The sequence below is a fragment of the Coloeus monedula genome (genome assembly GCF_965178545.1).
Source record: "Coloeus monedula genome assembly, chromosome: 17".
NCBI lineage: Eukaryota > Metazoa > Chordata > Aves > Passeriformes > Corvidae > Coloeus > Coloeus monedula.
This window is the reverse complement of record NC_138797.1, coordinates 5151613-5173648: the sequence shown is the minus strand read 5'-3', so window position 1 is coordinate 5173648 and position 22036 is coordinate 5151613. Positions and strand designations below refer to the sequence as shown.

The 22036-nt window shown below is 53.0% G+C and overlaps 2 protein-coding genes across 2 annotated transcripts in view; both read right to left on the bottom strand.

Moving 5' to 3' along the window:
* PLCG1 (phospholipase C gamma 1) overlaps window positions 1-8784 on the bottom strand; it is a gene marked incomplete at its 5' end in the record, with an annotated part of 42455 nt that extends 33671 nt beyond the window's left edge. The window contains one exon of the mRNA XM_082292741.1: window positions 8583-8784. Coding sequence (XP_082148867.1) covers window positions 8583-8784 — 202 coding nt within the window. The remainder of the gene's footprint in view (window positions 1-8582) is intronic.
* Window positions 8785-13938: 5154 nt separating this feature from the next.
* The window catches only part of TOP1 (DNA topoisomerase I), a 66653-nt gene continuing 58555 nt past the window's right edge, over window positions 13939-22036 (bottom strand). The window contains exons 14-21 of the mRNA XM_082292560.1: window positions 21892-22035; window positions 20683-20868; window positions 19072-19140; window positions 18353-18467; window positions 17519-17646; window positions 16347-16441; window positions 15486-15635; window positions 13939-15348 (exon numbers count right to left, since the gene is read on the bottom strand). Of these exons, the coding sequence (XP_082148686.1) occupies window positions 15246-15348; window positions 15486-15635; window positions 16347-16441; window positions 17519-17646; window positions 18353-18467; window positions 19072-19140; window positions 20683-20868; window positions 21892-22035 (990 nt within the window). The 3' untranslated portion in view covers window positions 13939-15245. The remainder of the gene's footprint in view (window positions 15349-15485; window positions 15636-16346; window positions 16442-17518; window positions 17647-18352; window positions 18468-19071; window positions 19141-20682; window positions 20869-21891; window position 22036) is intronic.

Below are 22036 nucleotides of genomic sequence, written 5' to 3'. Positions count from 1 at the left end.
AAAAAAAAAAAAGAGTAATATTCCAAGAAAAAGAAAAGAAATGCATTTGTAATGGGTTGGGGAGAAAACACGACCTGTGAGTCACAGTCCTGCCCCTTCTGCTGTGGCTTTTGGCCATTGTGTCCTTAAAGCCAGTGGGCAAACAGCTCAGCACAGCATCCCACATCACAGGAGATCATGTGCCGGACCATGACCTTCCCTGGGAAGACTTTAAACCAGCACCATGGGTTTGCCTGGCTTGGGCAGCCAGGAACGCTCTGGGGAACCCCACTGACAGTACAAGAGGGGACTGACCAAAACCTCAGAACCACAAATGTTTGCAAATAGAAGGGAGGAGCTGCAAATGAATACAAGGGAGAGGTCCACCCCAGACTCTGGAAGGCTTTCCACAGCTCCCCAGTCAGCCAAGTTCAGGACCCCCCATTTCAAATCAGGCTAAAGAGCCACCAGACCACAGGGACAGCAGAGATCGAGCTAAAAAGCAGTTTGAAAAATCACAAAGACTTTCAGAGTATGGGCTGGCAGCATCCTAAAGCTCTGACTTGTACAGATTTAGAGTGGCCAGCTTCTGCTAGAAACACCAGCCCGTGGCTGTTTGGGTGCTCAGGGTGCTCCACAATCCCAAATCCTCCTGCCATCCAGCGTATCAAAGTGTTCAATAGATGACAAGGACAGATCGAGAGGCAGCAAGGTGCTCAGAGATATGGACACCTGGGACAGGAGGGATGAGCCTGGCAGATCAGAAGCAGACAGCCCTGGCCTAGAGTTCCGAGTGCTGGGGGATCTTCAGAAAGGCTGAAAATTCTCAGAAATGAGGAAGTTTCTCATTGGAGTCAAGCTTTTTCCATGTAAAACAGCACTTTGTGCAAAATAGGAATACTCAAAACTTAAAGATTAAAACCATTTAGAAGGACAGCTTTTTCCAGCACTACAGAGTCCCTTTAGGAATGGCTCCTGTCACCATGTCCCTTCCTAAGGGCTCTCCCCAGTCTGGAAGATACCCTCCCACCACTGTCTGATGTAACACCTCCGGCAGCGAAACCACGCTTGGCGGAACAGATGAGCAGGGAAAAGCCATGAGATCACCCACCCACCCCCGTGCAAGCAGGATACAGTCACTGGCAGGGGATGTGATAGATGTCAAACTGATCTCATATGGGACCCCAGCAGCACAGCCAGCAGCAGCAAACATCACGACCAAGTGAGCTCACAGGTTTGCTGGGACAGACACAGGTTTCTGTGAGCATCCCCAGACGTCAGGCACCACACAGCTCTCTCCATACAGCTGCTGTACATCTGTCGGATACTCAGACCAGTCTCCTTTTATCCTTCTCTAGACAGGCATCCCTGCAGTTGCTCTACTCCAGCATCATCATCCACCATCCACTCTCCAAGCCTGTTTGGCCAAGGGGAAGAAGGAGGATGTGGGGAACTTTTCAAAAGCATTGTAAGAGCTTCAAAATTTTCTGATTTCTACTGCCCTTAAACTTCAGAGAACACTAGAAAAGTAAAAAGTCTTCTCCACTGACTTCAGACATTTCCTCTTAGGTTCAGACAGTGGGTTTTAAACTCAGAGCTGCTCGGGTTTTCTGTGCTCGAAGGCCCACACCTCCTCACCACACGCTGCAAGTTCTTCCTGGACTCCCCACACCCTCCTTCGCTGTGAGCTTTACACTGGGTCTCACCAAACCTGCAACAGCTTGGGAGCAGGGACACAGCACAGGGGCTGGCTGCAGCCCTGCCAGGCCACACAGCTCCTAGAGCCAGTGTCACACAGCTCTGAGCCCAAAACCACCAGCCCAGCTCTTGGCTGACCCTGCATAAAGCACAGACTGTCACTGTTGGCCAGTCACTACCAGACCACAGCCCAGCACCAGTGTAGTGCTGGGGTGTTCCCACAGTCCTGCAGGACAGCAATCACAGGCTCATGTGGAAGAGAGCTCACAGCTCCTGCCATTCAGTCCCACGGCCTGGATGAGATGCTCAGCACGAAATGTCTGTCAAGCCAACTCCAGCAGGACCCCACTTTGGCAGAGACAGAGAAGTTGGACATGCAGTCAAACATGCTCCACTTCCAGCAGCTTCTGAAGTTGCCATCCATGGGCTGAGCTGCTGCAGCTCATCAATAAGTCTGCAACTCGAGCAGAAGTTTGTGTGATGTAGCCAAAACTGTAAGGCAAGTCACAACTGAGGGTCTGTCTGAGAGCTCCTGCTCCATTCCAAGTGTTGCCAAGTTTTACATCCTGGCCAGGCTGCCCATCACAGCACACTGGTTTGATCTGGGTCAGTTCCAAAGGGACACAACAGCCCCAGTGCTCTCTGGAGGGGAAGGTCCCAGCCCAAGAGCAGTGCCCAGGTTCCCAGGAACACAAAATTTACACAAAGTCTGCACTCCTGAGCAACTCAGTGGCCAAGCCTGCTCTGCCACAAGCAGCACTTGGGGACTGGGACCTCAGGACTGCTCAGGGCTGGGGACTTTAGCCCTGACTCCTGCCGAGGCTGCAGAGCCCTTCCTCCTGTGTCTGCAATCTGTAAGATATGCAGGAGGTCACAGGCCTGCTCACAGGGGGACAGGCCACGGGCACGGCTGACAGTCGGCATGTCCTGGGGATGTTCACAGTGCAGCCACTGCAATCAGATAACGGAGCTGAGCAAATGCTTTGAGATAAGGATGGCCATCGACGACGCTGTGCAGCCAAGGCAGCTCAAACAGAGCAGCAGAGAGATCACAGATGGGGTTGGGCAACTGCTGGCTCAGCCCTTCAGCTTGGAGATGGGGCACATTAAAGTCCTGTACGAAATCCCACAACAGAACTGTGCCAGGTGACGGAGCTGAGCGTGGCACCTCTTTGCACGCTCTCTGCAAGGCCAGATGTTCAGATCCAGCTCACTCAGGTGCTCCTGTCGCCACACGTGGTGTCCAGCCAACAGGCGAGGAAAAAGCCAAGCCCTGAAAAACTCAGGCCCTTGATGTAGTTGAGAAATAATCAGTCCAACACTATGCAAAACCTCTCCAGCACATTCTAATTAGTGGGCTTGAACCCCACAAGCCAATTCCTTCCACGTGGCTTACTGGCAGAGGAAGCAACCAGATGGACGGATGACGTGGGTGCAGGTACTAGAGGAAACACTGCCCTCCCAGCCAGCCAACTTTCAGCTGCTCCCCAGGTTGCAGAGAAGCTTTTGAGATGCCAAAGGAGGAGGTAATGCATCTTACTGCAAGAGCAGGGGTTTTTTAACCTGCTCCTCCTGGAAGATGCTACCAAGAATAAAACTGGGATGACAAAGGGATGTGAAGTGAGGGGAGAGGCTGTTTCAGTTTGGAGGTGAAGGCAGAGCAGAGCTCACTTGCTTTGTGTGTAGCACAAATGCCCATCGTAAGCAGGAAGGGGACTGGTAACAACACAAAAAACCTGCCCTCGAGAAACTCCCACGGCAGAGTGTCAGCAAGGGAAGCTTCAACCACCCTGACAGTCACAAGCCACGCTCCCCCCTTCCCACCCCGGCCATTCTGCAGCCCCCTGCTCCAGGCACCTCAAGGGGAGCTCCCTCCTCCATTCCTGCCCACCGCAGGGGCAGCATCCTGCATCCGTGGGTGGTGGAGCAGGAGGGGACCCTCCAGTGCAGAAGCCATCCTGCACCCCAAGAGGAGCCCACTCTGAAGTTATTTCATCCTTGAAAACCATTTCTGGCTTGCTCGCTTCTTAAGAGCTCCAAGCTCCTCAGCTTAAGCCAATGGCCCCAAAAAAAACATAATTAAGAAAGAAAACGCTGGGCCCCAGTGGACTAATGAAAGAGGCTGGTGCTTGAAACGGCTGAGGCGAGTACGAGCCACACTTCAGAGCCACTTTGCATTAATATTTTACAGCTCATTTCTTTTCTTTCACACAGGCAATGGCTTTTCTCCACCTCCAAGGGACTGAGCTCATTTCACTGAAAGCAAGAATGCAACCAGGGTTTTTTTGAGGTAGTTTTTTTTCTCCTCTCTCTCTCCTATAAAACAAACATCTGCTCCAAATTTTCAGCTCACTCTCTGAGCAAACTCTCTGAATTTTCTGACGTGTTTCAAGGCAAACAGTTTAATTTGAAGCTGGCCTATAAGCCCCCAGCATATGAAGGTAAGAATGCAAGACCCTTTTTTATTAAAAATAAAGAATCAGTTAACACAGGAAGTTTAGGAAAAAAAAAAACCATAAAAGACAATTGACTTGAGAGATTAGCTCTACTTTGCTCCGGGTGATTAACAAAAAGAATAGAAAATTATTAGCACTCTTCCTATTGTGGCAGCCAGGCCCTCTGCAGAGTTGATTAGCAAGAAAGCAATGCATTGGTAATTAAACCTAGCTGGAACCCTATGGATAAAAACAAGTATTAATTGAAAAAAAACCCGCCTTTTTCTTTTTTTTTTTTTTTTTTTTTTGTTGGCACAAACCAGGATTGCATTTTGTACAGTTTTGAAAAAGTTACAGGAGAAGAAGGCAACTGCCTTGGAAAGGGAAAGGCTTCCTGCCCAGGAGAGCTTCCCCCTCCTCCCAGCCCTCAGCTCACAGAGATTCTCAGCACTCTGGAGTGAGCTGAAGAGCTCAGCGAAGAGCAGGGTCCTGTCCAAGAGAAGAGGCTCTTCCTGTGGCAGCCCAGCTGGCTGCAGGCCCTGCTCTGCCCGCTGCCCAGCCGGAGCTGCTCACGGAGGGCAGACGTGGGGGACACACACAGTGACAGTCAGCACACAAGGTCACTCTTTATGCAGCGCTCACAAAGCCCTACACAAAGCAGGGGATGAGGAGAGGGCTCTCACACCAGCAAGGGCTCCCTGCTCGTGGTCCCCCAGCACCTCCCGGCTCACGGGCAGGCAAAGCTGGGCAGCTTCATGGTGGCCAGTGAGGCCGGCTGGTTACCTGTCCATCTACAGCACATGTGGTGATGCCACCCAACCTTTCACAGAATCACAGAATCATTAGGGTTGGAAAAGTCCTCTAAGACCATCCAGTCCAACTATTAACCCAGTACTGCCAGGTCCACACCATGGACACCCCAGGTGCCACATCTACACAGGCTCCTCCCCAGCCAGCATCTCCCTGGTCCAACCTCCCTGCTGTTAGGAGATGCTGAAGCACACAGAAGCCTTTGTCCTTAAGTGCCAAAAGTTCCTTGCAGAGGTTAGTCAGACCCTGTTTGCTTCAGTAAGTAACCTGAAATAAAGGGTGGCACATCACCTCCGGGCAGGGCAGCGTGGCAGGGTGAGGGAACTCAGAATGACAGCCCCACGCTGTTGAGGCACCACAGGCACAAGGGACAGGGGTTCCCTGGACCTCTCTCCAGCACTGGGGTGACTTTCAGCCTGCTCAGGCTCTGCTCCCCTCTAAGCTCCACATCTGTGCACAGAAAGCCAAGCACCACCCAAACATTGTTTTTAAGGCAAAGAACTGGTTGCCTGTTGCAAGCCCCCAGAGTTCAGCAGAGATCAGAAGTACTGACAGACCAGCCCCCGCAGATCCTGGGGCAGCAGCAGCTCCATGACACCTCTGACAGTGATGGCAAAGCTGTGAAATCAGGAGCACCACACCAAGGCACGATGGCAGCGGCTGTGCCCAGAGCCCTCTCCTCCTGGCACACTGCAGCTGTAACCCACGTGCTTAAGGCCACCTGCAGATGAGCCAGCTGACCCTTTGTCCCTTCGTGCACTGCCCACCATGCAACAGGAGCTTCCCAAGCTGCAGCAACGGGGGCTGTGCTCTCCCCAACACTGTCAGGCATGGAGCCAGGTCCCCCATCTTTGCCCACCCCTCCCTGGGACAAATACACATCTCCTTTCTGCACAACCCACCAGGAGCAGAGACAGGAGTACAGATCATCTATACTTGGTGTCCATGGAGACAAACCTCTCCAAGACATGGCCATCCACATAGGCATGCCCTGAGCCCAAAACCTCCACAGTATGTGATACACTGTGGATATTCACCTGTTCTGAAATGGACAAAACCCCAGAATCATTCCTACTTAGACAATTAACTCATATCCAGGGTGGTCTAAAGCTCCCTGGTGGTCTCCAGCTCTAGAGAAACACAAGAACATCCATTACCAACCCATGAACATAGCAATCTTTGACCTGTAGGCCCCCAGACATTGTTTGGTGGGGATGCTGTTCCATGCGAAAGAACATCTCACCTCCTGACAGCTGGCTACTCTCACAGTGCAAGCTGAGGCCAAACCAGTACCACCCTTAAAAGCAAAATCCAACCTTCCTACCAGCCCCAACCTACTGCTCCTGATGCTGGCATGGCTTGTCTTCATGGGTAGAACTGGATCAGTCGTTGCTCACGGCTGGAACTACCCTGCACTGGAAGTGATGAGCTCAGCTCCAGATTACTTCCCCCTCTGGTTCCCACCATGGCCATGTCAATGTTGGCCTCAAGGGGATGAGCCAGGAGGGGAATTGGTGTGTTTGCCAGGAGCTGTCACACACCTGGCTTTTCCCAGGCATCCTTTTTCTGCCCAGAAAGCACATCCAGATAAAAATAGGGAAGCTGGCCAAGAACCTAGTACTGCTGGCCATCGATCCCGTGGCTCTGCCTTGCCTGCCTAGAAACCCAGTCACTATTTGTGTACACAGGCTGATATTTCCACCTGGAGCTCCCACAGTTCTGTCCAGGAAGTGTTAAAGCAAAGCTCTGCTCCTCAGCCCTGCGAGCTCAGGGTGCTGGGTGACACCAGAGGAGGGGACCGAGGATAGGGCAAGATGCTCAGGTGAGAGGGGAGGCCATGGGGAAAGCATCCAGCATCAGAGAGATGGGGCTGAAGATACAGCAGCTCTTCAGTCTGATGTTCTCTGTGTCCAGTGAAGCCCACCTTGCCCCTTGGGAGGGTCACACGTGAGCGTTGGGAGGCACCTGGAGAGCCCAGAGCCCAAACCCACCAGCCAGACAACTCGCCTGTGGCACAGTAGAGAAGCCCCAAGGAATTTTCCACTGTGACATTAAAAGAAACACGATCATCTCAGTCCCTGGGACACTCTCTTTGCTTTCACTGGTCTGCTCTTGGATGTCTGCACAGCACAATAATTCCTTGCAGCCATGGCTTTAGCATCGTTACGCCCACAGTTCTGGTACAGAAGCTAAAGTTCTCTAGATTTCCCCCAAGTGAAGGTCCCAGGTTACAGGGGTACACCTAGGTCTGTCCCCATGAACGATCACCTGTGCAGACACCAGTGGGGACCTCTGTCCCATCATGGGCACATGTGGTCTGTAGGCTTTGCCCAAGACCAGAGTCTCCCCAGCAAAACCAATGTTTGCTGTGCCTTAGTTTAAGAACAATTTAATCCCAGGGTCAATAGAGTGCTGCTCTCTCCTCCCTCTCACACTGCCTCATCACTCCCAGAGGCTATTCTGGGAAAGAGATGGGGGAGCTTCACATTCTCATGATGCTAAAAGAGCCCAAGGCTCCCTCCAGACTTGCTTGGAGACACCACAAGGCAGAAGGTAGAGGACTCAAAGGGTCTTAGGGCAAACCAAAGCCCCATTTTGTGGCATTCTGTGGACCTGCCAGAGATGCGGCCACCATGCCCTTTCCTCATCTGAGCCCCTGGTACTGACAGCATCCCACCTTTCCACCCTGGGCCAGCAGCACTTGCCAGGAGAGATGACCACTCCTCCCTGGCCTTGCTGGGCCTCAGTTGCATCCCTCAGCATGGGGAAGGCCAGTGCCACAGCCAGCACCAGCTCTCCCACCACCTGGCCTTTGTGCACATCCCCTTTTCCTCACGTCCAGCACAGGACAGAGACCCTGGCCTCCTACTGGTGCACACAGGGGTGGGAAAGATAATTTAAGAGAACCTGGGAAACCAACACCGAGGATAAGAGTGCAGGGCGTGCCAGATCTCACCCCGTTCCCACACATCTTTGTGGTTTGACACTCAGGTTTCCTATGCATCCTTTCCTCTGTCCTCCTCATCCCCATCCAGCACAGGAACCGGTGCTGTTACAGCAGCACCACACTCGCCTCACCCTGTGCCATAACCCTCTGGCTGATATGCAGAGGGCAACGGGGAAGAGGACGGAACTACAGTACATCATTCTGGGTTGGTTTTCCCACTCTTTGCGTTTTCCGTCTGGTCTCATCTGTTGCTCCGACGTGCAACCGCGAAAGGGCTCACACTAATCCTGCCTCCTTCTGAGCCTCCCTACGGCCCTTAGGTGCTGCTCGCCAAGGCACCACCCGGGAAAACACCTCGTTTATCCCAGGGGAAGTTTGGTGCCGAACAGGGATGCGGAAAGTTGGGAGGCGGCGCTGGGCGGGGGCAGTGGCGGCACCAGCCCGCGCATCCCCCGTGCACAGGGTGGTCGGGGCCGGCCCCGCGCTGGGACCCGAACCCCCCTCCGCCCCCCCGGCTGCTCGCGGGGAAATGCCGGGCAAGGACAGCCTGGGGGTTCATTATTTTTCTTTTTTTCCCCTTCCTCCTCGCCACCCAGCCCCCGGCGCTCCCCGAACGGCGGCTCCCGGGAGGGCTCCGGCCCCGCACCCCCGCCCGAAGGAGCGCAGCCCCTCTGCCGCCCCTCTCCGCCGGGGTCCCCCCGCCGCGCACTCACCGGCCCCCTCGACCTTCTCGGAGCCGCGGCTCCAGGTGACCTGCCGCGTCTCCAGCTTCACCTGGAAAGTTTTCCGCTCGGGTCGCTGCGACTTTTTGGAGTAGAAGAGGGTCATGACGGTGCCCACCTCCAGGCTGCGGCAGAGCTGCGCCGCCTCCGCCTCGCTGGGGGCCCCGGGGCCGCCGCCCGGCCCGGCCGCCATCGGCGCAGCGAACAAAGGGGAGCGGGAGCGCCCGAGCCCCGCCGCGCCCCGCGCCGCCGCCGCGGGAGGGGAGCAGAGCAGGAGGAGGAGGAGGAGGAGGCGGCGAGGGAGAAGGAGGAGAAGGAGGAGGAGGAGGAGCGAGGAAGGAGGAGGGAGGAGGGAGGGGAAGGGGCGGAGCCATCCCGGCGCGGGGGCGGGCGCGGGGCGCGCAGCGCGGGGGGTCCGCGGGGGGGACACGCACCCCGGTGCTGCCGGCCGGGGGGCTCGGGGGCCGGAGCATCCCCGAGGGGGGACACGCACCCCGGTGCTGCCGGCCGGGGGTTCGGGGGCCGGAGCATCCCCGAGGGGGGACACGCACCCCGGTGCTGCCGGCCGGGGGTTCGGGGGCCGGAGCATCCCCGAGGGGGGACACGCACCCCGGTGCTGCCGGCCGGGGGTTCGGGGGCCGGAGCATCCCCGAGGGGGGACACGCACCCCGGTGCTGCCGGCCGGGGGTTCGGGGGCCGGAGCATCCCCGAGGGGGGACACGCACCCCGGTGCTGCCGGCCGGGGGTTCGGGGGCCGGAGCATCCCCGAGGGGGGACACGCACCCCGGTGCTGCCGGCCGGGGGGCTCGGGGGCCGGAGCATCCCCGCCGAGCGGCCCGCGGGGCAGCGGGGCAGGCGGAGCCCTGGCGTGGTGCGGGATGCCAGTGCCACAGGCCCCCCAGCCCGCCTGGGCACCGCGCGACCCTCCACACCACGGCACGCCTGGGGGAGCGGGGGACTCTGCACCCCATGGAACGCCTGGGAGACCACCCTGCACCCCATAAGTACCCCATGTGCCACACACCCCACAGCACAGGACACCTCGGGGCCCCGGCACCCACAGCAGGGTTTGCGTGGGATCCTGGCGTGGCACATGTGGGGTCCCGACACTGCATCCCACGGTGGCTTTTCCTGGGGACAGACCCCTCCGTGTGGCTGCCGCTGGCACCATGGTGTGGCTCCTTGATGAAGCCAGGTCTGCGTTTGTTGTTTCTGCCACACAGATCCCAGCTGGATCTGTGCTGGCATGGAAAGCAGGATGGGGCTTGCAGGGTGGCCTGTGGCATCCTGCCCCTGGGGGACGTGTAGGGAGCCGGGGGTCGCTGGAAGCTCTCCAACTGCTCTCCGGCCCCACAAAAAACCAGGGTTAGAGACCACACAAAAGCAGGGTTAGCGAGGGGATAAGTGGTTGAATTGGGATGCGTTTCAGTGCAGTTTGCTCCATTCATGTGGTTAAAGCCTGCAATTTCCCTTTCTGTGTGCCACTGACCTTCTTCCCCGTGCCCCCCTCTCCATCAGGGCACGCCAGGACATACTGGGTGCTCAGGCTGTCTCAGGCTGGGCACAATGTCCTGGGTCCAGTGGCCAGTGTGTCCCCCAACCTGGCCAGTGACAGTCTGCCCAAGTTGAGCACATCTCTGCTGCAGGAGAGCAGGGAAAGGGACAGGTTGGAGGCATGTACAGCCTATAAATGCACATATATATATATATATGTGGGGGTGTGTATGGATGGATGGATGGATGGATGTGAAAATATGGGTTAATTGTTGGACTTGATAATCTCAGAGGACTTTTCCAACTTCAGTAATCCTGTGATTTTTTCCTTTCTTCCAAACTTAATGATTCTGTGAATACACACACATACATACGCACGTGCCCACAGGCCCATGGCAAGGCAGCCTGTGCTCAGCAGTCCTTATCTCACCCCCCCAGCTCATGGCTGGGACTGGGAAGGACGTCACAGTCTAAGTGAGGGGCCCATCCCTGAGTGGATCCCACATGTGAGCATGTCCCTCTGTCCTACTGCTTCATCTGCCTCCAAAGGGACATTCCCCAGCACACACAGTAGGAGCCCTAGGAGGTTGTTTAGGATCCCACCCAGCATCTGGGCATCAAACGGGCAAGGACAGGCACACTGGAGTAAGAGCCCAAACCTGCCCCGGTGGAAATGGGCAGTGTACGACAGCACTGTAAGGATGCTGGGGATGTGCTCGGCTGAGCCAGTGCCACTGGAGCCTGTCCTTGGCGTTGGCACAGCACTCTGGGCCTCATTCTCTCTGGGGTGAGCTGCTGTGGCCGCCGGGGAAGTTGCTCCTGGCTTGTGTAATGGCCTTGCTTGGGACCGGCAGGAAGCAGCCGGCTCCCAGTGGTCTTAAAATAGCTGAGCATTACGGGCACACCCTTGTTTTTGAGGGCAAAACCTGGGGAGTGTGGCCATCGAAGAAGCAGGAAAGGTGACCCCCTCTCTCCCAAACACTGCCTGTTTGTGCTGATGGAGAGCACCTGGCAAGGTGTGTCCTCAGCTCTGGAGCTCAGGGTGGCTGGAGCCAGCACGGGGAGGATGTGGTTTACAATGAGCTGTTTGCAATGGATATTTTTTATTTTCCAAGTTTGAGTGATCACCTTTCAGCCCTGCATTATGACTCTGTGTCTAAGATGCTGCACACCAAGGATTTTCACTGTTTAATTTGACAGCACAGGAAATTTGACAGCCTTTGTGTGCCTGCTGCCTGACAGCCCCATTTGGTGGTCCCAGCTCCTGTACCAGCCAGGCTGTGAATAATCATCCCCACCCCTCAGGGCAGCAAAAACTTCCATTATATTCCTGTTTTGCTTTTGAAGAAATTCCCTGGGTTGTGCTCATCACGTGGCTGTGGAAGCCTGGGGGTTCTGCAGTCTGCCCTTGCAAACACCTCTGGGAAAAGGGGGATTTTCCCCTCTGAGTGGCCCCAGCACCTCCCCCTTCACAGTTCCGAAACACGGGATGCCATCCCCCATATCCTGCAGGATTCGTGGAGCAGCTGCATCCTCCCACCAGGAAAGGCCAGGTGACCTCGGGCTTAAGGACAGCCCCAGGCATGCTCGAGGTCTGGCGAGCAAAATCCAGGGACACAGCACTCTTGAGGCCACGCTACAGACGAGTGTGGGGGATCCCTGCAGCCCAGCATCCCTCTGACACCACTGTCTGGGAACGGATGGGATCATCCCCCTCCTGCCCCGGGAATCACGCATTGAGACAAGGTGCCCAATCCTCATCCGAACGAGTGGTGCAATCCGCGGGAGAGATGCCCCCTCTTCGGGTTATTTATCCATTCCTGCCCGCTCTGCGCTGCCTGGGGTGGGTAAAGACACCAGCAGCCCACGGGCTGAGAAAATCACCAGGGCAGAAGAGCTCCCTTGGTGCTGCGGGGAGCAGGATGCGGAGAGCCCTGAGGGAAGGCGGCGCGGAGCTGCCTGCTGCCCGGGCGGGTGTTGGCAGACACAGCGCAGCGCCGTGCCGGGGATGGAAAGCAGAGCCGCCCGGGGCTGTGGAGCTGCCGCGGATGCTGGCGCGGTGCCGGCCGCGTGCCGAGGAGCCGGGCAAAGCCGTGCCCGCGGGCTGCCTCCCCCCGCAGCCTCTGCCCCTTCCACGCACTGCAGGGTCCCTCTGGATGACAACAAGCAGCTGGTGAGAAACCCAAGGCAGCTCCGGGGTCCCTGTCCCCACTCCTCAGTGCTGCGCGGGGAGCGCACACATTTTTAATATCGGATTCACCTGGTTTCAATTTTCAGCTCTGGAATCCTGTAAGACTTCAAGGGGGATGGGGCTGCATCCTGCAGGGTTTGCACCTCCCCTTGGCAGCCAGGCCCTGGCCATGGGCTTGCGATGCACAAGATCTGGTTCAAACCTACATTTTGCCCTCTCCACCGGTCATGACACTGGTGCTTCAGTTTCTCTGGCTGCCAAACACAGGCCCCGTTGTGGGACTGGAAAGCCAAAGTGGGGTGGTGGCACTGGGGCAGGCGAGCACAGGCGTGGCAGCGGTGGGATGCAGGACAGGATGTGGCGCGTTTGTGGCCATCTCTCTTGTTTGCACAGTGAGTCAGTGGGATCTGGGAATTCTCCATGGAAAGTGTGGGGTGTGTGGTCCTCACCTTGCTGTGCCACAGGCAAAACCACAGATTAAACCCTCCTGAGCTCCCTGCCCGGGACAGAGCCTGTGCTCCCCAGTGCTGGGTGCATTTCAGGGGCTGGTTTTGCACCACCATCCTTCTCCTTCTCACTGACAGAGAGGCACAGCACCCTCCAACCTCGGACATCAGCCTGGCCTTGCACTTCCAGGCAGAGCACGGATCTCCCAGCCTGGCCAGAGCACCCCACCATGCCCAGGGAGAAGGGTGGATCTGCCAGCAGCGATGCTGGGGTGGGGGGATCCCCTCTGTGGGAGTACATCCCTCCCCACTGCACTCAACAATTCCCTGTTCAGTGGTGTAAGAGATGGGAATTTGTAAGATACGGGATAACTGGGCCAGGGCTGCAGGCGGGAAGGAGGGCTGTATAAATAGAAAGGATATTTTTACAGGCTGCATTGTTCAGGCACGGGCAGGTCAGGAGCACAATGAGCCCCTTTCCCTCTCTGCTGGCATTTTCGCTGCTGCACCTTGGAAATGCCCCAGAGAGCAAACGGCAACTCCTGCCAAGCTCCAAGTTTGTGCAGCCACAACAAAGTGCCTGGAAGATCACAGCAGGCAGCAGGAAGCCCTGCTCGGGGCTGGCTGCCCAGAGGCTCCTCAGCTGGCTGAGCCTGACCCCACAGCTGCCCTCAGGGGTCTGGGAGCCCACCAGAGCTCTGGGGTCACAGGGAGGTGCTTGCAGAGCAGCCAGGGCCTGTGTCTGCTTCACAGCCCCCAACAACACCAGGCCCAGGGCTGCTCCCAGTGCCAGGGAGGAGAATGCATCCATCAGCCTCATCACCTGTGTCCTTGCCCAGCCTCCTGCCCTTCCCAGCCATGAAGGGGAAGGAGCTGCTCTCCCTCCCTCCTCCTCTGTGTAAGAGGGCTGGGGGTCAATAAAAGGCAGCAGAGAAACCAGGCCAGGAAGAGCAGCTCCAGTGTCACTGCCTCTGCCTGCTCCTGCTCTCTGCTTTTTCCCAGGACAAAGAAAACTGATGCTGAGCTGTGCCTGCATGGGAACCCACAGTGACCACCAGAGAGGGTGCAGCACAACCACAGCAAGGCAGGGATGGGCCACATCCTTCAGGGAATTCCTGCTGGGAACAGAAATTGCACCCCACCATCTCCCTCAGCCCAGCGACCACAGGGGCCTCACATCCAGGGCTGGAGGTGAAAGAACACAGAGACACCAACACTCAGCTAAGTTGTAGGAATTTATTTTAAATAACCTACAGTTGATTAAAAGGGAATTCATGATAAAAATAGAAGATACTTGTTGAGGAAAGGCTGCAGGAAATGGTCTTGCACACACACTACGCTAACAATGCCTCTAAGACTAATGATTATAGCAAAAAAAGGTTTCACATTAAAATTCTGCTTTTTAATTTTTAAAATTTTTTTACACAATTACAAAAGAAAAAAATAAAAGCCCTAAAATCTTGATTATTTTCCTTTTTGGACCAATGCTCATTTCCCTCAAAATTTATTGACCTGTGAAACTTCTTTTTACACAATAAAATCTTTCAAGTAAAAGAGGGGAGTGGGGCTTAGAAAAAAAGGGGGGGAAAAAAGGTAAAACAGTCTGACAAACCTAAAAAGTAGATAATTCTTGGAAGTGTACAGAGCATGTTCAGAACAAAGGGTGATGGGAATGTCATTTGTTTCCAATTTCACTTGTCCTCAAATTCCACACACATCTTCCCATCACACGGCCCCCTCCCCCCACCCGCTCCCCAAACCTACACGATCTTTAAGATCATAAAGAAAGAAAACTGTTTAAATATTTTAAAATAATTAAAAAGAAAGAAAAATTCACATTTAAAATAGGAACACTCAAGTCAGGAGGCCGATTTCCCATCATGATTTGCTCTGAACAAATGTGGTGGATATTTGTAAATTCATGTTCCAATGCCACAACTGTTTCAAGTGACAAATTGAAAAAGATTTGGGTATTTCCATGACTATAGTGATAGCTGTAACAGGTGCGTTGGGTTCCTTAAATTTTGTTTATTTGTTAAATTCTGAAATGGGGCGGGAGGGGGAGGGGAAGGGCAGGGGTTAAGGAGTCCATTTTCTATTAAAATATAGAAGTTATTGCAAAACCCTAACTGTAAAAACGCACCAATATAATTGGATTTTGTATACAGTAGCTAAAGATTCCCACGCTCTCAGTGTGATGGTGAATTTGCCTGGCGGAAGGTTGACAAATCCCCATCCACTTGCCCTGCCTCAAGAGAAAAACCACACAAACCAGACAGCTAGAATTTGGATCTCTGAAACATTTTTAAATAAGTTGTCCATAGGACAACTGGCTCAGCTCCTTTAGGATATTTCCAGGTTATGCTTTCTGCAAGTTATTGGCTGTTGTTTTATCTGATGCTCACTTGCCCCTTTCCTCCCCCTTCCCCAGCATCCAAGGACAAGTAAGGCTCACAGTTTATCAATCTCCCTAAAAACCAGGCTACTCCCTTTTCCCATAAAATTCAGCTCAATAAAAACAGGTTAAAACTCATAGTCTTCCTCTGCCATGTCGATAGCCCAGGCAAATTTCTCTCGTTGGGTTTTGTTATAAATCTTCTCTATAGGAATTCCCCACTTCTTACACCTGCAGGAGAGGAGATGCTGTTAGAGTTTGGGATAAAAGGAAGGCCAGAGACCCTGCCCTTGTTGCTATGTGTGGGGACAAGACAGAGGTGAAGGGGTGGGGTGGATCACCCCAGCACATCCCAGGCAGGTGCTTACCAAGCAACAGAGATCCTGGGATCCAGATAGTTGAGTTTGGAGGTGCCCAAAGCGATCTGCTTGTTCTCCTCCCTATCTGTAGCCTGAACCTCCAGCTTCATCAGTTGCTCCTCGATCCTCTGCACTGCTTTCTTCTTGCTCTCCACTGTCCTGGGGTGGCAAAGAACACAGCACTGAATTCCTAATACCCTGCCAGCACTGTGGGAACCCAAAGGGACTCTGCTCAAGGTAAGCAATGCCACCAGCCACACAGGGCAGCTGTGTCAGCACAGATGGTGACACAACACACTCAGCACATGCAATTAAGAACTGACATTTTCCAAGAGGCAGAGCAGGAATCTTAAGCAGCAGTTTTGTTTTAAAGGGTTGGAAGCAACAGCCTGAACTGTTCTGATGCTACACCCACTCCCACACCAGCCCATCTATCCCTCAGTAAGTCATGCTGTGATCCTGCTTTCAGAGCTCCTGTAACTCAGCTCCCCCGTGGCTGCTCTGCAGAGCCCACACGGAGCCGAGCACATCGTCTGTGCCGTGGGCTTCCGACAGGGAGCGCGGAACTCAAGGAGGTGCCTGTGCAGTAATTAATTGTGTGAGCCCTGGCTCCCCACAAAGAGCAATGCTGCACACTGGGTCCACCCCTCTGCTGGTCCTGGGCACTGGTGGGTGCTCAGCTCCCAGGGCTGGGCACGAGTGACTACGTCAGGAACCGCACGGTCACACCACCCCATGGGTGACCATTTCTTCAGGCACAGAATGAAACGGACAAAAGAAAGCCTTCCCAAATCACAGGCCAGGAAAGTGGAATACAGGGTTAAGGACCCCTTCTGGGACCATTGCACAGCCCAGTAACACCAGCCTTACTTTTTAGACTTCTCATCCCTCCGGACCTTGGCATCAGCTTTGGCGCTTTTCAGTTCCCTCCTGGCATCAGCTAATTGCTCCTTCTTGGCATCAATCTAGGAGAGGCAAAACCAGATGGCAGCACTGTGAACAAGCTGCTGACAGCTGTGTCAGTCACCCCTGGGCAGCATGACCCAGGAAGCCAGTTTGTGACCATGTTCAGAATCTACCAACAGTCAGATCCACTCCTGCAGAGCAATCAGGCCACTGGCCACTGCACAGCCACGTGTGGTGAGATATCCCCCTCAAAAAATAGGGCCTCACTAATTTCCAAAGATAAGCTGGTGCTGGGAGCTTTCTCACACAGCTACAACCAAGCAGGCCAAGGAATTGGCTTGGTCTGGCCTGGCCAACAATCCCTCCTGGCAGCTTGTCTGCCTCCACTGCATCCCACTACTACCAGCTCTCTGATGGCTACATGGAAGGATGATCCCTGATCCCTCAGCAGGAATCAGCCCCAAATCCTACACACTGAAAGGTGTTAATGCTCCACGCAGTTCTTCTTCAGTAAGCTTAGGATTCAGGGAGATTTAGCATTTTGCAGCCCCTGTTCAACCACTCCCCTTAAACATCCCCAAGCTCTAGGATCTAGGGTGAAGGCAGCCATGTTAGGTGTTATGGAAGCAGGGGACACTGCAGTGCCAAACCAGAACTCCTTATTGTGAAGGTTATTCTAAAGCCAGACCAGGAACAGACCTAACCCCTTTGGACCTCATGGCCTTCACCAGAAACAATCTGCAAAGGAAGAGGTCAAGTCAGAGGGGCATAATGTACTATGTACACACGGACAGTGGCCTGGGATTCACACAACAGGGGTGGATGCCCACTCCAGGTTCTTTAGGGGACACAGATCAGAGCTAGAGACTGCTGCTCTCAAGTTTCAATGGCAGCAGAACACACAGCTATAGGATGAAGGGCAGAAAAAGGGTCCGGTCTTTTCTTTACAAGTAAAAGATAACTCAGAGAAGCCCCTTCCAGCTTGCTGCTCATCTCCAAGCATCATCTCTGATGCACACTACGAACTCCTGACAGGGAAAAGCAGGCTCTGCTTTCACCCCAAGGGAAAGGAATCCTGACTCCTGAGATGCAGCACTTGGAGCCCTGCTGCCCCTGAGCTGGGCAGGGGGAGGTACCTTGCTCTGCAGGTTCATCATGGACTTCTCGAAGGTTTTGGGTGGAGCTCTCTGGTGGTTACACAGAATGGCCACCGCTCTGTTGGCACGGTTGTAGGAGAGGATCTTTGCTGGGATGTTGTCATCCGCTGTGAAGGAAAGGAAGTGGTGAACGAGTGGGTTCTCCAGGGTGTGCTGCCCCAGCCAGCATCCCACAGCCAGTGCAGAACCGACCTTCCCCTCCCATGGCCATTCTTAACACTGCACTCCAACTGTAGTCCCAAAAGCCTGGCCACTTCCATCCCAGCCCCTAACTCCTTCTGGATGTTACTCATCACCACTGACACCATCTCAACTCAACAGAGGGGAAGCACAGCCATGCCCAGAGCAGGGGACAGCAGGACCACCCTGCCCAGGACACCGCTGGGCTTCACAGGTCCAATGTGCCCACTTGGTAAAGCTGCCAAGTGCAAGGCAGCCCTGCTCACAGAGGTTGTGGATGAGCAGCCAAGGAACGTGGCGCTGTTACAGATGCATCTGCCTTGCCTGTCATCTACAGCACCTCACAATTAAATAGAAAGCAAACAGATTTGGTAAAGGATAGGCATAACCTGGAAAATACACCCTGGTGTGCTCACAAGTCAGTTCTGTTCTGCCCCAGTGCTGGGCTGCTCAACTACCCCCAAAGATTGACAGCAGATTTTTGGTCAGACCTCAGCTGCCTGACATTTGCACTGGGAGAACTGTAACAAGGAAGTGGTGAACAGATACATGACTTGTGGCTCAGCCAAGGAAGCCAGGCCTGTGTTGCACAGTCAGACCTGTTCCCCTCACAGCTTCAGGGGCAAGACTTACGATTAGTGAGCTCCTTGAGCTGCTGCTGTAGCGTGATGGAGGCATTGTAAGTACGGAATACCTTGGCTGTCAGTCCCTCCATAAGGTCTTGAAGGTGTTTATTTAAGATACTGGTCTAAAGAAGCAGAAAGGAGGTGACAGTGAGCACTAGGAATGGCCACAGCATTTGTGAAACCTCTGGACCCATGGCTGACACAGAAGTGCAGCTCACGGCTGAGGCCTGGAGTACTCAGACCTGACCACAACAGAATAGCCACAGCATTACTGAAACCACAGCAAAAGTGAACAAAGAACCAACAAGTATTAGATTGGTAACAAGTACCACAAGTGGCCAAAAAGGATTTCTTTGGTGTAGAGATTTTGGTTTCCAGTAACAATAAAAGTGCCTGGACCACCACAGTGCTCCCACAGAGCCAAGTGTGCAGACAGGGATGGCATCTGAAAATCTGTCACCTCACACATTCATCTCTGAACTCTGAAAACACTCCCCAGGTCAGAGCCAGGCAGGCTCACCAGGACCAAGGCCCATCGCTTTGGGAACCTGTGGGCACAGTGGACAATTCAGCCACCAGACTGAGACAGACTCTCACTGCCCTGAGGCTGCTCTGGAAGAAAATTTCCGCTGAAACCATTTCTGGAACAGAGCAGCTGTTACTGCCTGCTGCAGAGCAAGCCTGCTCATGGTGCTCCACCACCCTCACCAGGAACTATGTGCTTACATTGAGGCGGTCAAAGAGGTCATCCTCAGGCTGCTTGTTCTCCATGAACAGCTGAAGATTCTTAAACACCTGCAGGAAAAAAACCCCAGGAATGTCAGGCACACAGACCACACAGCACTGGGCAGGACTGAATTGTATGAAAGCAAGACTGCCAGGGAGCCACTAAACTGTTCCAGGGAACAGTGATGATGCTGGATGTTACTTCCCAGCATGCAGACCCATCTCTCAATGCAATGCTTGTGCTGCAGGTTCCTCCCCAGCAACAGGAGTCCTGAGCCTTCAACGCCCTTTATCCTCATCCTTTGGATCAAAATTACAGGAGATCTGACTCTGCTCTGGTGTAGCTGCCTAACAGAGAAAGAGACCCCAAAGCTACTGTCTTTTCCTTACTCTCCCACTATTACTCAAGCCCAAGAGACCCCTGAGCCATTTTCCATGGACTGAAGCTACAAGAAACCCTCCTCACTGCTGCATTGTTTCATACAATTTCATCCCAAACGTGTCTCAGTGGGGTAGGGAGAATAATCAAAGCATCTTTGATTATAACAGAGACCACAAATCCCAGTTCTGTGTGCTCCAATTCCCCAGCTTCTGAACAACACACATTCTTCTATAGACACCCAATATACAAAGATTTCTAGTTCTACAATAATCAACTCCTCATTTTAAGCACTGAAAAAATAACAAGAGATACCAATAAATTTAAACAGAAGAATATGCTTTCTTCTTCACACAGGTAACCAAGAATTCCAGCACAAGTTAATTTCTAGAGCAGCAGTAGTTTGATTTTTTTTCAGTTGTTTTGCTCCTCAAGAGGCCAACATTTACTGCTGACTGTCATGACAACTACCACAGTATTATACACAGGGTATCTAACACAGACCACAGAGCTGTGGACCAGATGCAAAGCTGTTACACCCACAAAAACATTTTGCATAGTGCCCGCCAGGTTCACGCTGCTGGATAGGGATCGATTCTGAAATGAGGCCAAAATCACAGCCAATTTGAAACTGGTGGATGACAGAAATAAAAGAATTGACATGGCATAAGAAGTCTTGGCTGGCAGACACCCAGGTTCATAGGCCAGAGGTATCAGTGCACCTACTCCACAGGCTCTGGAGCAGCAAAGATTAAGATCTACCTCTGTGAGGGCTCAGCTCCAACATGAACCAAACCACTGTGACAGAGGTGTGTATTATCAAAACCCCCATCAAACTGCTGCTCTGCCAATGCCAGCAGTATTTCAGAACTTTTTAAGCTGTTTCTTGTCACATGGGCCTGGAACTCCACCACCTACAGATGACAAAACCAACTCTGGTGACCAGAACAAGACCCAGGAAACTCATCTAGCACAGCTGTTACAGTTATGCTATGTCCACTCTTCCCACTGACTCCACAGGGAAGAGCAGCAACATGTCTGAACATCTCATCTGCCGGGCTGTGTCACACCACCTTCCATGGCACTGCCAATAAAGAGCATGTCACATTAACGGACTTATTTCTTGGCTCGGTGTCTTAGCACTGATAAAGCAACGTGTTAATGCCATCCAAACTGTGCTGACCACGTCTCTAACAGTTCAGTCTGTGTATGTGCTTGTGGAGGTGCCTTACCCTCTTCTCCACAGGGACTTTGTTGTAGTATCGGATGGAGTCCTTCCCGAGGAAGTCAAACTCAACCACGTATTCCTGCCCATCCAGTTCAGGATGCAGCTTGATGTGCTCTACTCTCAGAGAGCAGCAGCCCACTGTGTCAGCTGTCTCTCCTTCTTCTTTTTCATTACCAGCTCTCAGGGCAAGCTACATTAATATCAAAATAAGAGAAGTAAGGAACTCAAACTGTCCCCAGAATACAGAGATGCTGCAAACCTTCAGACAATGGCCTGGAACCAGCAGTGTCCAGAGGAGAATATCTCCTTATTTTAAGAGTTTAAGCCAGGATGCTGTACCAACTTTTGCTCATTATGTAACCCAAACTGCGACACAGTTCTGACTAATGGAAATTAATTTCAAAAAGTGTGGCAGTTTTTAAAAATCAAATTGACTTCCATGTGAACTCTACTTCAAACAAACAGTTCAGTTGTTCATCTTCTATGATCCTACCTGTTCACTGCACACTAAATACATTTCAAATAGCATATAGGTTATATAAATATTGGCTTGTATCAATTAATTAAAGGCTACATTTGACTGCATAAAAACACATATATTTAACAGTGCTGGCTAAAACAATTTCTAACTTTTGAAATCTTCAGTGGTCATATGAAACCACAATTATTCACATCAAATTTGCCTGGTTCACATCAAACCATTTTGAACAAAACCTGTTAATTTAGTTAGTCAAGACACCATATGCTACTAGGGAACAGCTCTCTGGCAACTGGTTTTAAGTTGCTTTAAATGCATCAACACAACTGCAGTTTTCCTTATGCTGCGGTGAAAAAATTATCGTAATTACAAAACCTCACAACTGTGACCTCAAACTGAAGAGGTGACAAACTAGCAGAAATTCCCAGCAGGGAAACTGAAACAGCTGGAGACAAAAGGCCCACACAAACTTCCCAGTAATCCAACTGGGTGATTCTGGAACCAGGCCGTGAGTTTTGCCTGAACTAAACAATGCTGCCTGAAATAGCTGTGTTTAGTACAATAGTTTATTGCTCTGGATTCCAGGTAATGGGAAGGAAAAGGAGCCTGCTCACCAGGAAGTCTCAGGATACCTTAGTAACTGGGCTCAATTCTGCCTTCAAGACAAACACACAGCATTCCCAAGTATTCCCAGCAGGACAGGGAAGGCGAGGGGAGCCAAGGAAGGAGCCTCACCTTGTCAATGAAGTACAGTGCGACAGCCCTCTGCCGTACTTTCATCTCTTTGGATTTCCAGTCTTCTCGGTATTGATTCCGGATTTTATCTACACACTTCTTCAACCTCCGAGCTGTCTCGTACTTCTGCCAGTCCTTCTCACCC